General features: G+C 40.4%; 1 protein-coding gene across 1 annotated transcript; it reads left to right on the forward strand.

Annotated features, from left to right (window-relative positions):
• The first annotated feature begins 213 nt into the window (after positions 1–213).
• On the forward strand, positions 214–13,533 carry ppp5c (protein phosphatase 5 catalytic subunit). The gene is made up of 13 exons (XM_004075227.4): positions 214–325; positions 3,683–3,924; positions 6,050–6,197; positions 6,274–6,395; positions 6,479–6,544; positions 6,632–6,730; positions 6,817–6,922; positions 7,010–7,152; positions 10,898–10,985; positions 11,066–11,106; positions 11,185–11,363; positions 11,492–11,573; positions 12,481–13,533. Exons 1-13 carry the CDS (start codon positions 229–231, stop codon positions 12,541–12,543), a joined length of 1,476 nt encoding a protein of 491 aa, XP_004075275.2. The 5' UTR covers positions 214–228; the 3' UTR covers positions 12,544–13,533.
• Positions 13,534–14,142: the final 609 nt, after the last annotated feature.

The raw sequence follows: 14,142 nt of genomic DNA on the forward strand, positions 1-14,142 counted from the left end.
TAAAATGAAAACACAACTCAGTAATAAATATTTTAGTAATATCTTATTTAGCTAAAAATGCTAACACTAATTATTTAACGTGTTTTTCTTTTTTTGTCAGGGTTAATTATTATTTTTTATAAAATATATTTGATGTGATGTATTTTTAGATTTCTGTTTTCTGTATATATATTTTTAATCGATAAATAAAAAGTAAAATAACAATTTCACGTTAAGAAAACTGACTATATGACGCACAAACCGGAAGTCGTCACAGAAGAGAAGATGGCGGAAGCGGCTAATGAAGCGGAGCTACTCAAGGAGAAGGCGAATAACTACTTTAAAGGTAATTTGTGTGGCTTGTCATGACTGGTGTTTTTCTGCGTCCTCAGAACTAAAACGGAGTTGTAATAGAAAGCATTGGTGCAGCGTCACTATCGCAGTACTCGCAGCTAGAGCCGGTCTCTAATATTGCGCAAAGCCAACATGCTAACGGCTAACTCCATTCATTGGGATGGAAGCGGTAGCTAGCTGCTAAAGTAAAGCCGCTAGCGTCGATGTCAAAGCATGCTGTCACGCGTGTTCCGTGAAACGCAGTGGGGCCAGCCACTGAAACCGAGTCAGACGTGACTCTTTTGTTGAGTTTTAACCCACGTTTGTCTGATGTCCCTAGCTTAAAAAAACACCTGACACGTGTTAGCATTGTTTTGAATGAACAGCGAGCAGCTGCTAGAATTTTCTGTAAGCTAACTGGCAGAGGAGGAAGTCCATTTTTCTGAGCAGTGTTTGACATTTTATGGCACACATAGATATGACAAAGGAAAGTCCTTATATTCTAGTTTGTTTTTGTGTCCAAGCTTTTATTTCTTCTCCTCTAAGTAGTTGTGGGGAGTTACAAGTTACTTTCATTCCGTTACTTTTGAGTATTTTTTTAACATATATATTTAGTAAAGAAAAAGAAAACCATCATAAAAGTCTTCGTACTCTACACTTAAATTTTGTTTTTTAACATTTATACCAGTTAGTAACTTCAAAATATTGACTAGTGTCAGCAGATAATTGAACTAAAATGTCAAATTTAACACCAGCAAGTACTAAGTTTCTGTCAATGACGTTTGTTAATAAAGTTTTGCATTGACTGAACTTTTGTTTTAACTTTATGAACAAATATTGCACATACAAAATACCAAATACAAAACTCCACACTGTGCAAAATACAATTTTCACGTTCGCCAGGAAATGAACAAAAATTAAAAAAACAATAATAATGACAATTTACAACAGGTTAAGCAAAAATAATACAAAACTAACAAAGTAAAAGAATCTGATAAAGTTTCAAAAGAGACCATGTTTCAACTGTTCTCACAGCTTTTTGTTAGTGGAGGATTTTATACCGTTTACATACAGAACCAAATACTGTTTTTTTGTTGGTATATTTACACTTGTGTATAAAGTATTTAGCCATAATTATAAGTAAATTAACTGCATATATTTTCTCTGCATTAAGTCTCCCTTGTGTAAAATATCCAAAAATAATATGCTCATAAAATAATCTATAATCTTCACATAGATGCGTTATTATAAAATGTATCAAATCTTTCCAAAACACGTGAGTGAAGGAGCAAAACCAACAAAGACGAGGCACTGTTTCTGGTAAGAAATGACAGAATGAACAGTTTATGTCCAGATCTTTTTTTAAACTTGGTAAAGTTTCAGTGGATAAAATTTATGAAGAACTTTGAAAGAAATGTCTCTAATTTTATTGGTGATGAATTACTTTTGGGGCAGGGACCAAACCTTTTCCCACTGAATTCTACAGCCAAACCTGTTCCAGTCAGAGATAACATGCCGTTTTGTGGCACTCTCATTTTGAAACAGAGAACAGAGACTTTGATTATTCCTGCCAGCTGAAAAACAAACCTTTCCACAACACAATTCTGTTAATTTGGGAGGAGAACATGGAGTATTTGAAGGAGAACTGCTCCACAGACGTCTAACAGCACTTGCATTGACTGAACTGGGGCAGTGATTTAAGATCCCAGAGAGAAACGGCAAACTGTTTTTTGGGATGTTTATGAGTCTAAATGTTCTAGTTTGAACAAAGGTTAGATCTAATAAACGTTTATTATTGGTTATCAGGCAGCATGTGTTGGAAAAAAATTCACATATTTTCGTATCTCTGTGCTGTTTAAAAAAAAAATCCTTTAAACTATGGAACATGACTTTTTTTCTAACAATTGAGCTTTTTTTTTTGTATCTGGAAAGATGTGGCAACAGCAAGCCTAATTCCAGAAATGTGGGACTATAAATTAAATGTATCGTATTAGATACTATAGGTTTTCTCCACCAGTTACGTTTTAATTCTTAATAACATCGTTAGTTTGAAAGCTGCTTTCTGTTTTTCTCAATTGTTATTTTTGATGTAATTCTTCTTCAGTTTAAGTAGTTTGCTGTCATTTCAGCCTAAAGGACTAAAAGTGAGTTTTTTTGTTAATTTAAAATACGTTTAATTCAAACAACTGTTTTTGTAACTTAAAAAATTTATATTATTTTTGAAATATTTTTTGCCCCCCCCCCCCCCCCCCCAAAATAGCCTTTTCTCTGTCTAAAACTCCCATAGATTCATGTTTGAAACAATGATCAGGAAGCTTTTAATTTGTAAATGCAAATGAATACACAATTTAAATAACGCATTTTTAACGAAAACGCCTTTATTATAAGTGAAGTCTTTTATTATTTTGAGTTATTACAGAGAAAAATTGGGATTATACACATTGTTTAATGATTTAACTTTAAAAACCAGAGATATTTGACATTTATTGTCAGCTATTATGGACAGAATTAAATGTTTAAAAATAAAAAAACAGGCTTTGATATTTACGGTGAATAAAAATTTCTGAAACAAAGATAATAGACGAGGCGTTCTTTGTCATGTTTTGTTGTTTTTAAGCTCCGAGTTATAATCGGTGATACAAGCCGAGGACATTTTTATTGTCTCATCAAAAAACTGAAAGTCATGTGATGTGCTCTTATTTTGAAATCTTTCCCCAATGATGACAATCCTCATGTTGTAGCAGATGACTGACTTTTGTGTACTGTTTATTGTTGTGGTCTGTATTTAAAAGAGTCACTTTGTGACTTTTAGAAAAGAAATCTCTAAATAATGACACGTTTTTCACGTCTTTTATTTTTTAATTCAGTTCCTGAGGCAGATGTTATCAAACCCTCATGAAATTTAAAACATTTGCTGGTAGTGAACATTAAACAGTGAAGTCAAAGTTTTGTTTATGAGTTAACTGTGTGGTGAAGAAGCTTTGGTTGAACTACTGGCGCTTGTGAAATTGAGTGTTTTTGTTCTATTCTTGTGTTTTTGTGGTTTTGGGGTGTCACCGGCTAATTTTATTTCTAAAATAAATGTAAACAACTTTAAAAGGAAAAAACCAAAAACTTTAAAACAAAATATATTTAGATTCAAGCAGCTCAACGACTGAAAACCTCAGACCACCGTCAGTCTATGTTGGAGGGGAAAGATTTCCTTTTTTTAAGGTTAAAGTTCCTAATTAGCTCAAATATTTAGATGTTTTTTTGTTTCAAATATTCAAGTAAAACAGGAATTCCTCCTTTAAATTAACTAAACATTTATGTTTGTTCTGCACAGAATTATGGAGGAAAATAATATTGGAGGATTTGTGTGTTTTTCCAGAGAAAGATTATGAAAATGCCATCAAGTTCTACTCAGAGGCTTTGGAGCTCAATCCGTCCAACGCCATCTACTACAGCAACCGCAGCCTGGCCTACCTGCGCACCGAGTGCTATGGCTACGCCCTGGCGGACGCTACCAAGGCCCTGGAGGTGGACAAGAACTACATTAAAGGCTACTACCGCCGCGCCACCTCCAACATGGCTCTGGGGAAGTTCAAAGCTGCTCTGAAGGACTATGAGACGGTCAGTGACGGATGCTGCAGGTTTATCACTCTCTACCCTGATCCTCTTTAGTGTGAGAGGATGAAGGTTTAATAAAACAAAGCTGTTGAATTGCATAAACTGTATACTATATGATTTCTGATGATAGGCTTTTTTCATAGAGCGCCAATTTTGCACTTTAATTCAGTTTAGGTTCAGATTATCGATCAGGGCAAGAAGATGCATCATAGTTTCTGTTTGGTTTTTAGGATCTTGACCCGTTGTGTGTATTTATCTTTAACACAGAAAATATTTGCTGGGGTAAAGTTTTTGAATTTAGCTTTGCTGTAAGAAAATTCCTAATTTTCACAAGTTTTCATGAATCTAAAGGAAATTTCTACAAATCAGAAACTTTTTGGTTTTATTTTATCTGGATTCATCTTCTGTATCAATTTGTTACTAAATTGGAGAAACCACCCGCAGAGCGTTGAAAGGGGGGGGGGGGTTGTTTATATAAATATATATGAATAAATACAAGAATAAAATCGTAATTTTTTAAAAGGTAGTAATTTCACGGACAAAAACTCAACTTTTTCAAAAAGAAAGCTCGCTAAATCAACAAAAAAATGAAAGCAGATACATCCAAATTCTTGAGCAGTTTCATGTCCGCCTGATTTCTCCTAATGTTCCTTTGTCTTTGAAATATTTTCAAAGCTAAATGAGACATTTTATGATTTAAGGAGCGGGACTTTTTCCTTGTAAATTTACAACTTTTAGAAGCATAAAGTTATGACTTAATTCTCATCAAATGTTGAATTCATTTTCAAACGGCTTTATTCTCATAACATAAAGATTTTGTTGTTATTATATTTTTAAAATAACTGAATGCCTTTAATATTACTACCTTCTAAGTTTGCAACAAGTTTTTTGGTCATAACTTTTGTCATAATTATACAACTTTATTCTCAAAATATTTTGAATACTTTCTCATAATTTAACGGCTATTTTTGTGTTTTTGTTAGTTTGTCTTCTTGAATTGTGTCTCCAATTAGTTTGTCGTACATTGTAGAGTCTGGGTTTCAGTGTGGCGGTCAGAGCGACGGCGCTGACCGAGGCGAAACTTGACATTCGTCATAGACAGATTTGATGGAGAGAATCCGCTAGTGTTTCAAAATAAAACTTCCTGTAGAATAAGTGTAGTTGTAGAGTTGGAGTTCTGGCATTGCCTGTCTGTCCAGGGGGAGGCTTCGTCGTTTTTTCCCAGAATCCGTTTTTCCTTACCGCCAAGAAGGGTCTAAAGGCAGCGATGTCCAGTTTTAGTTTAGTTAGTTCAGTTTCTATTAAATTGTGTGTGTTCATGATCCTTTTAAATTTGATGTTACCCTACATTTATCTAAAGCCTATCGAGACGACTGTTGTTGTAGTTTTGGGCTATACAAATAAAGTTGAATTGAATTGAACAAGATAGGTAAAACCCAAAAAGTTGTTCTGTTTTTTACCTCCCCTGGTACCAATTGACCCACGGGGCGGCTCCAGGGTGGGGGGTGGGGGTTAGAGGGCAGCACTGCTCTAGAATCGAGCAACATTTTACTCACTCGAGTTCAATCAAACGGCGTTTAGGCTGAGCGTCTCCCCCTCAGACTCACAACAAGCTCTCTTTAGTGTTGATTTATTTATTTACCGCTAATCGTTTAGCACATAATGGGTTTATTTTATTTTTTTATTAGTATTATTTTATCTTTTATTTGTTTTATTTTTAATGTTCGGTTTAGCAAACCAAACAAAACCATTTTTCTGTTGTTGTTATTATAAAATGTTTGAAATGAATGAACTAAGAATGCAGGACAAAAACAAAACCAGCTACCAAACCAGAGGGTGACGACATCCCATGAGCAACATGGGATGAGTTCATTCATATATTTAACAATAGAACCAGAATAGAAAGCGCTTCCACTGGTATTTATTTTAATGAAATTTTGTTGTACAGATCTGCTGATCTAAACTGGTGCTTCATTGATTCATGAATGCTGTGAAGTCGCTTCAACTATATATTTTTTTACGCAGCTGCAGTTGTTTCTCCTTCAAACCCGGCGGAGAGACGTCAGAAACGCTCCATCCGGACAACGTGTTCTCATATTTTCCCGCCGTCTCTGCTTTGTGGCGACAGGTCGTGAGGGTTCGACCGAACGACAAGGACGCCAAGATGAAGTACCAGGAGTGCAACAAGATCGTGAAGCAGAAAGCCTTCGAGCGAGCCATCGCCAGCGACGAGACGAAAAAGTCTGTGGTGGACTCTCTGGACATCGAGAGCATGAGTACGTTTCCCGTTCCGAGGCCAGACTAACGCGACGAGGAGCCGGGGCAGGAAGATGACGTGACTTTGTGTTGCAGCCATCGAGGACGACTATGCCGGCCCCAAACTTGAGGATGGAAAGGTGACGGTCAGCTTCATGACGGACATGATGGAGTGGTTCAAAGAGCAGAAGAAGCTGCACAGGAAGTGTGCGTACCAGGTAGGAGCGGTCGGCCCTCAGGCCCCCCGCCGGCTCAGCGTTCCTTCACATCTGTTTGCAGTCTTTCTCCTCCTCTTCTTCAGATTTTGGTGCAGGTTAAAGACGTTCTGTCGAAGTTACCCAGTCTGGTTGAAATCACGTTAAAGGAGGTGAGGAGGACGTCCCTGATTGGTTGGTCAACGGCATCAAAGTTCTCTAAAGGTGTTTGTTTTTCCTTACCTCCTGTTTCCTCGTAGACAGATAAGTTAACTATTTGTGGGGACACCCACGGCCAGTACTACGACCTCCTCAACATTTTCAAGCTGAACGGCTTACCGTCAGACGCCAACCCTTACGTATCCTTCCGTCACGGCGGCACGTCGTGCCCCAGAGTCGTCAAACGCAGAACTCGTGCGTCATTTTCCTTGACTGCGGCGTTCAGCTGTTCAACGGGGACTTTGTGGACCGCGGCTCCTTCTCCCTCGAGGTCATCCTCACTCTCTTTGGCTTCAAGCTGCTCTACCCCGACAACTTTCACCTACTGAGAGGTGCGTGACGCCTTTGAGCGCCTTCGCGCGCCTTCGCGCGCCTTCGCGCGCCTCCGCTGAACTAAATCAGACATGTACGGTGTTCAGGAAACCACGAGACGGACAACATGAACCAGATGTACGGGTTTGAAGGGGAGGTCAAAGCCAAGTACACGGCGCAGATGTTCCAGCTGTTCAGCGAGGTCTTCCAGTGGCTTCCTCTCGCTCAGTGCATCAACAGCAAAGTGCTGGTGAGTTCACACGGGGGGGGGGTGTTCCTGCAGCAGGACGGGTCCGCCATTTTTAAGGGGGGAAGAGATGAAGGAGAAAAAAAGACACGAATGAGGATCCGAGTGCAAATATTCTCCAGTGCAGTAAAAATATAACTCGAGCACAATATATTTATTGCTGTAAAACGCAGGATATTGTTGGATTTTAAGTTTGTAAACTAAAAAAAAAAAAGCTGAACGTCCAAATATTCTAAAAAAAGTGTCGGGGAAGCTTCCCATTTTCAAACTAAAGCTATTTTTTTGGTAGTGGGGGGGGGGTTCCTGTTTACTGACATAAATTCATAAAAAAACTGAATTTGCTTTAACCCTTTATGTAAATCACTGTGAATCAGCTGATTCTGATTTCTTACAGAAAAGCGTTTTTTATAGCCGCTTTGCGCCCATTAGCTCCGTAAAGTGCTGCATTTTAGAATAGAATAGAATAGAATGGCTTTATTGTCATTGTGCATAGTACAATGAGATTTAAGCATCACCATCAGTGCAAGAACAGTAAGGAAGGGAAAAGTAGTAAAGATAACATTGTAATATAATAAAATCAAACAAGCAAACAAACAGTATATACAAGTGTGCAATATAAGCTGTAAACTGTATTGGAGAGTGCCGAGATAATAGTGCAAAAATTGCGTATGAAAAAACTGTGCGTAGACATGTCAAAGTGCAGAGGTGGCAATGAGGTAGATAGATGACACTGTGGTCAGACTGTGGACAGAGTAAAAGGAATGTTTTTTTTTCTCGTTTTTTTTTTTCCTCTTATCTGTGCATTTGGGAATTGAGGATTGTTATTGCCTTTGGAAAGAAGCTGTTTTTTAGTCTGTTCGTTTTGCTTCTGATGCCTCTGTAGCGCCTCCCGGAGGGCATCAGGTTGAACAGGTCTGAGCCGGGGTGTGAACTGTCCTTAATGATGTTCTGAGCCCTGGTGAGACAGCGCGCGGAGTAGATGTCCGTCAGTGTGGGGAGAGGGCACCCAATGATTTTCTCAGCTGTCTCTACGACTCTCTGCAGTCTCTTTTTATCCGCGGCCGTGCAGCTGCCGAACCAAACAGTTGTGCAGTAAGTGAGCAGGCTCTGGATGGATGACTGGTAGAAGGTCAGCAGCAGGTTGGTTTTAATTTTGTTCTTCCTGAGGACCCTCAGGAAGTGCAGACGCTGCTGAGCCTTCTTGATGATGGCGGTGGTGTTGGCTGTCCAGGAAAGGTCTGCAGAGATGATGATGCCGAGGAACTTGAAGGTGTTTCCTGAAGTCGACTATGATCTCCCTGGTTTTGCTGGTGTTCAGGGTGAGGTTGTTCTCTGAGGACCAGGTTGTCAACTTCAGGACCTCCTCTCTGTAGGCAGACTCCTCCCCCCTGGGAATGAGTCCGACCACCGTGGTGTCGTCGGCAAACTTTATGATGCAGTTGTTGTTGTGGGCTGGACTGCAGTCGTAAGTGTAGAGGCAGTACAGCAGGGGGCTTAGCACACAGCCCTGTGGCGCCCCAATGTTCAGTGTGCGGGTGGAGGAGTGGTAGGGGCCAAGTCTCACAAGTCTCATTTTGATGCAAAGCCGCTTTCCTGCGCGGCAGAATCCGCTGATTCACGGTGATCAGTCCAGCATTTATGATACGTCGTGTGTTTAGACTTAAATATAATGAGAACGTGGATAGAAAACATAATAAATATGAATTTTACACGGTATTGTGATGTCATGTGACTGAAAACGTGGCAGAGAAGTCGCCTGGAGTTATAGGGAGTTTTCTTTTTTTCCTCTTAAGATCAAAACATTTGGTTGCAAAACATGTTTTCTGTTGGCAAAGTTCAAATAAATGGACTGTGAGGGTTTTCTAGTTGTTCCATCTTTACAGTACAGACCAAATGTTTGGACAAACCGTCTCATTCAAAGAGTTTTCTTTATTTTCATGACTATGAAAAAATTGTAGATTCACACTGAAGGCATCACAACTATGAATTAACACAAAAGTGTGAAACAACTGAAAATGTCATATTATAGGTTCTTCATAGTAGCCACCTTTTGCTTTGATTACTGCTTTGCAGACTCTTGGCATTCTCTGGATGATCTTCCAGAGTTAGTCACCTGAAATGGGTTCCAAGGTGTTTCCAGAGATGCTTAGCACTTGTTGGCCCATCACTGTCCATCTTGGTCAAATAGCCCTTACACAGCCTGGAGGTGTGTTTGGGCTCATTGTCCTGTTGAAAAATAAATGATGGTCCAACTAAACGCAAACCGGATGGAATAGCATGCCGCTGTAAGATGGAAAGCACAGATGTCCACTGGTCTCATGTCCATTCCTTGTGTTCTTTAGGCCAAACAAGTCTCTTCTGCTTGTTGGCTTTCTTTAGCAGTGGTTTCCTAGCAGATATTCTACCATGAAGGCCTGATTCACACCTTTTAACAGTTGTTGTAGAGATGTGTCTGCTGCTAGAACTCTGTGTGCCATTGACCTGCTCTCTAATCTGAGCTGCTGTTAACCTGCCATTTCTGAGGCCGGTGACTCGGATGAACTTAGTCGATGAACTTATCCTCAAGGTGACTCTTGGTCTTCCTTTCCTGCGGCGGTCCGTATATGAGCCAGTTTCTTTGTAGCGCTTGATGGTTTTTGTGACTACACTTGGGGACTCTTTCAAAGTTTTCCCAATTCTTTGGACTGACTGACCTTCATTTCTTAAAGTAATGATGGCCGCTCGTTTTTCTGTACTTTTTTCTTGCCGTTATACAAATTCTAACAGTCTATTCAGTTGGACTATCAGCTGTGTATCCACCTGACTTCTGCACAACACAACTGACGGTCCCAACCCCATTTATAAGGCAAGAAATCACACTTGTTAAACCAGACAGGGCACACAAAACCATTTCAGGTGACTACCTCTGGAAGAACCTACAATATGACATATTTTCAGTTGTTTCACACTTTTTTGTTATGTATTTAATTCCACATGTGTTCATTCACAGTTTTGATGCCTTCAGTGTGAATCTACATTTTTCATAGTCATGAAAGTAAAGAAAACTCTTTGAATGAGAAGGTGTGGTCTGTACTGTAGTTACCACCTTCTTGAGCAAATGGAAGCTTCCAACTGTAGTCGGCGAACGTTTGAGGATTGAAAACTATGAAGACTATTTTCAGGATTTGTTATAAAATGATCCAAAACGACAGCGACGTTTATGTTTTGTTATTAAATACTAAGAACCGCTGTTGGATCTGTGAATCGATGAGCTCGATTTGTGAATCCAAATCTCCAGTGGAGCGGCTTCTTGACCACGGGCGGAGCCGTGGTCGACCCGAACCTCTCAGAGGACATGCTGTGTTTTTTTTTCAGGTGTGAACACTGAAACCAAGCCCATCCCATGGATTTGGCTGAGATGAGCCGTGGCTTTAAAGACCCACTCTGATAAAAAAAACGTGTTTTTAACATTTTCTGACGACTGAGGACATTTATAAAGAACATAAAGCTCACAGCTGCATTCTTTATGCAAATCGTTGCAGATCAGAAGAAGATGAAAAAAACGGCGTTAGAAAAAGATTGTATTGGTGACGTAGTAATACAGTGGGCGGGGCCACGAGCTTCCTGCTCCGCTCCATTCTGATGCATCCACCTGCAGACAAAAAGATCCGTGAACGTCTTTGTTTCCTCGTCCGGGCTGGCGTCAGACTGAGCTCCAGGGTTGTCCTGGTCCGAGCGCCTCCTGATGATCTCACACTCTGGCTTTCAGGTGATGCACGGCGGACTTTTCAGTGAAGACGGCGTCACGTTGGACGACATTAGGAAGATCGACAGAAATCGACAACCTCCAGACTCAGGTCAGGCTTCAGGTTCACCCGACGTCATAAAAACGGATGAACGGACGTTTGACTAAACGGCGCGCACGCTCTCTTCACAGGTCCCATGTGCGACCTCCTCTGGTCAGACCCGCAGCCTCAGGTCAGTTCTCGTCCACGCGCGAGTGTCCGTTGACGGTTTCCCTTCAGAGCGCAGATCTCACAGCCGTGTGTCCTGCAGAACGGCCGGTCGGTCAGCAAGAGGGGAGTGAGCTGTCAGTTCGGACCGGACGTGACGGAGAGCTTCCTGGAGAAGAACAAGCTGGACTACATCATCCGCAGTCACGAGGTCAAAGCTGAGGGTTACGAGGTCACCCACTCAGGGAAGTGCATCACCGTGTTCTCAGCGCCCAACTACTGGTACGTCCGCCGGACGGACTCCTGCAGGCGTCCAGGCTTCCTTTTTCTAAAAAAGCTCTGACATTTTTACATTAAGAGTTGAAGAGATTGTTTCCTGCTGCGTAACCATGGTAACATTCTTCTTCCAGTGATCAGATGGGAAATAAAGGAGCTTACATCCACCTCAGGGGATCAGACCTCAAGCCAGAATTTCACCAGTTCACAGCTGTGGTTAGTGTGTTGCTTTATTTATTTATTTATTTTTTTAGCTGTTTGCTCAGATCCTGAACTTGTAGGTAAAACGTCCCCGAACGCCGCTCCTTCAAAGCTCAAGTCCTGCTTGTTTTTTGGGGGGATTGGCAGAACAGTGACACACCCATATGCATATGCTGTCCTCAAATCTACATATTAACGCAAAAATGTATTTCTAGAAGACCTAAGATACCCGTTCATACGGACAGGGTTTGTTCTTTTAAAAACATGATTGAGATATGTTCCTATAATGAGTCAAATGTGATGAATTTCTTTATGCTAATGAGAGTTTTTGACTAAAACAAGAACATTTTTCATACTATGTTAAATTCTTTTTTTAGGTAAAATCTTGATGAACTGAAACTCAATTTAGAAATAAAAATTCTACTTTTTAAATACATTACAAAACTCTATTTATTCCCACATAGGTGAATCAAATTTGAACAAATAGTCATTAAAGGATCTGCGGCGGTCCATCGCTATAACGCCGTCTTTTGTTGTTTCTGAATGTTTCTTAGTTGAGCTTTACAATGTTTTTATTTAAAATTACATTCATTACTTTCACACCGCAGTGTGTTCTGCATCCTGATTGGCTGTTTGCCTCGTCAATCACCCTCCTCCATGTACAGAATGTGACACATTCACATAAATCTTCAATCGCGATCAGTTTCTTTGTTTCTATTCCATGAAGATTTGAGCTTTAAAGGAGAGAAAAGTGTGAAAATGTTCTAGTCTGGAGTTTTACAGCCTTTAAGCATCTAGAATGATTTTGAAAACGAGGAATACTTTTTCTGAACGCAACCCCGCTGATAAACGAGGACCCACTCTACCAGTGTTGTTGTGTTCGCTGGAGTCGACTCTAAAATGTGCCACATGTGTTTCACAGCCTCATCCGAATGTCAAGCCCATGGCGTACGCTAACACGCTAATGCAGCTGGGGATGATGTAGAGTCCAGGACGTCCCGTCAGACCCCGCAGCATCCCTGCCGCCTCATTCCCTGCAGCACTCGGACATGCTTAGCCCGAGGGACCCCCCCCCCCCCCCCCCCCCCCCTCAACAAACTAATCGTACGCAGAAAAAACACGTAGTTCTGATGGGAAGAGACCACTGACACCGGCCGGCTTGGGAAGCGGTCGTAGTATTTTCACGGCAGTTAGAACTGGAACGATCCACGTTTCCGTCGTTCCCTCTTCCCGATCTCCTATTCCAGCGGGGCCACGGAGACCCGCCCCCAACACGTTTGGACGATTTCTGTCTTTTCTTTCTTTGAGCTACTTGGGTTTTAGGTCTGTGAGACGCTCAGCCGATGGCTTCAAATAGCTGGTCTGTACCAAAGATCTGTATTTAATGATTGTTCAGTTTTAGCAAGAACGCCTTGTGAGTCTGAAACCATTGGCTGGTTCAGGAGCAGCGTCAGTGTTACTCAAACCACCTCCAGCGTCCCCTCGCTTTGTAATCCATCAGGAGTCAGAATCCGACCGCGACTCCGCGCCGAAGAAGTGTCTGGGTTCAGCCACAACGGTGCTGTTTGCCATTAGTGATGTATTCTGCTGAGAACATGAATTTTGCACTGCTGTGTCGCTTCCTGCGTGGAAAGTACCGTCGCACTCCAGGTTCCTCATCCTCCACCGTCGTCATCGTCGCGCCACCGAAGCGGGCCGCACCCGCACAGCCCCGCTCCGCATCCAGCTTTGATCCCAAACGCTGACGACAGCACATCTTCGTTCTGGCCGACTTACTGACCCCAAACTTTCTCTCATCACACAAACGTCCAGAAAACAATCCTGTCTTGAAACGCACAGATGTCCAACGAGTCAACTTTTTAGGTACAATAATACACTGATGTGTATGTATATATATATACTGTATCATTTAAAGATCCTGTGTAATGTTTGGAGAAAATTATTGAATAAAAAATCCAGTCTAGTGATTATAAAAGCTTGAAAATCTTTGTTTATGACACTTTACAACACAAAAAGATTTCAATTTTTTTTAAGGTTAGAATTATTTGGTATTAACTTCACTTGTAAAAAAAAAACTAAACTATATATATATATTTTTTTTTTTCCTGGCAAAAAAAGAAAAGTAAATATAAGGGTAGCATCTCTTTTCCTTTCCTTTTTTCAATTTGTCGTCCATTCAACCAGGAAGTTTATTTTTAGTTTATTATTTTTTTATTTTGTTTTAGAAAGTATACTTTTCTTTCAAATGGGTGTAGAAAAAGGGAGTTTGGTTTTTGTTAAGGGTAGAAGTACTTCACTTCTACTTAAAATGTAAGAATATTAGTTTTAGCTGGGGGGGCAGCCACAGCTATTCAGCTATTTTCATACAAGAGTAAGGAGTAATCAGATTTTTTTCTAAATAAATCTGAATCTGAGTAATTTGAATTTGAAAATGTGTAATTTAAGAACGTCTTCCTCAAGCAAACCAAATGAAAAAATGTCATAAATAAATAAACTAAAGGAAAATCAAATTAGTTGTCTGCTAGATTGATGTTAAAAACTCACATGTTCTAAATAGTCTTTATAATTTTTGTTGATTTCCCAT

The sequence above is a fragment of the Oryzias latipes genome, chromosome 13 (genome assembly GCF_002234675.1).
Source record: "Oryzias latipes chromosome 13, ASM223467v1".
Lineage (NCBI taxonomy): Eukaryota > Metazoa > Chordata > Actinopteri > Beloniformes > Adrianichthyidae > Oryzias > Oryzias latipes.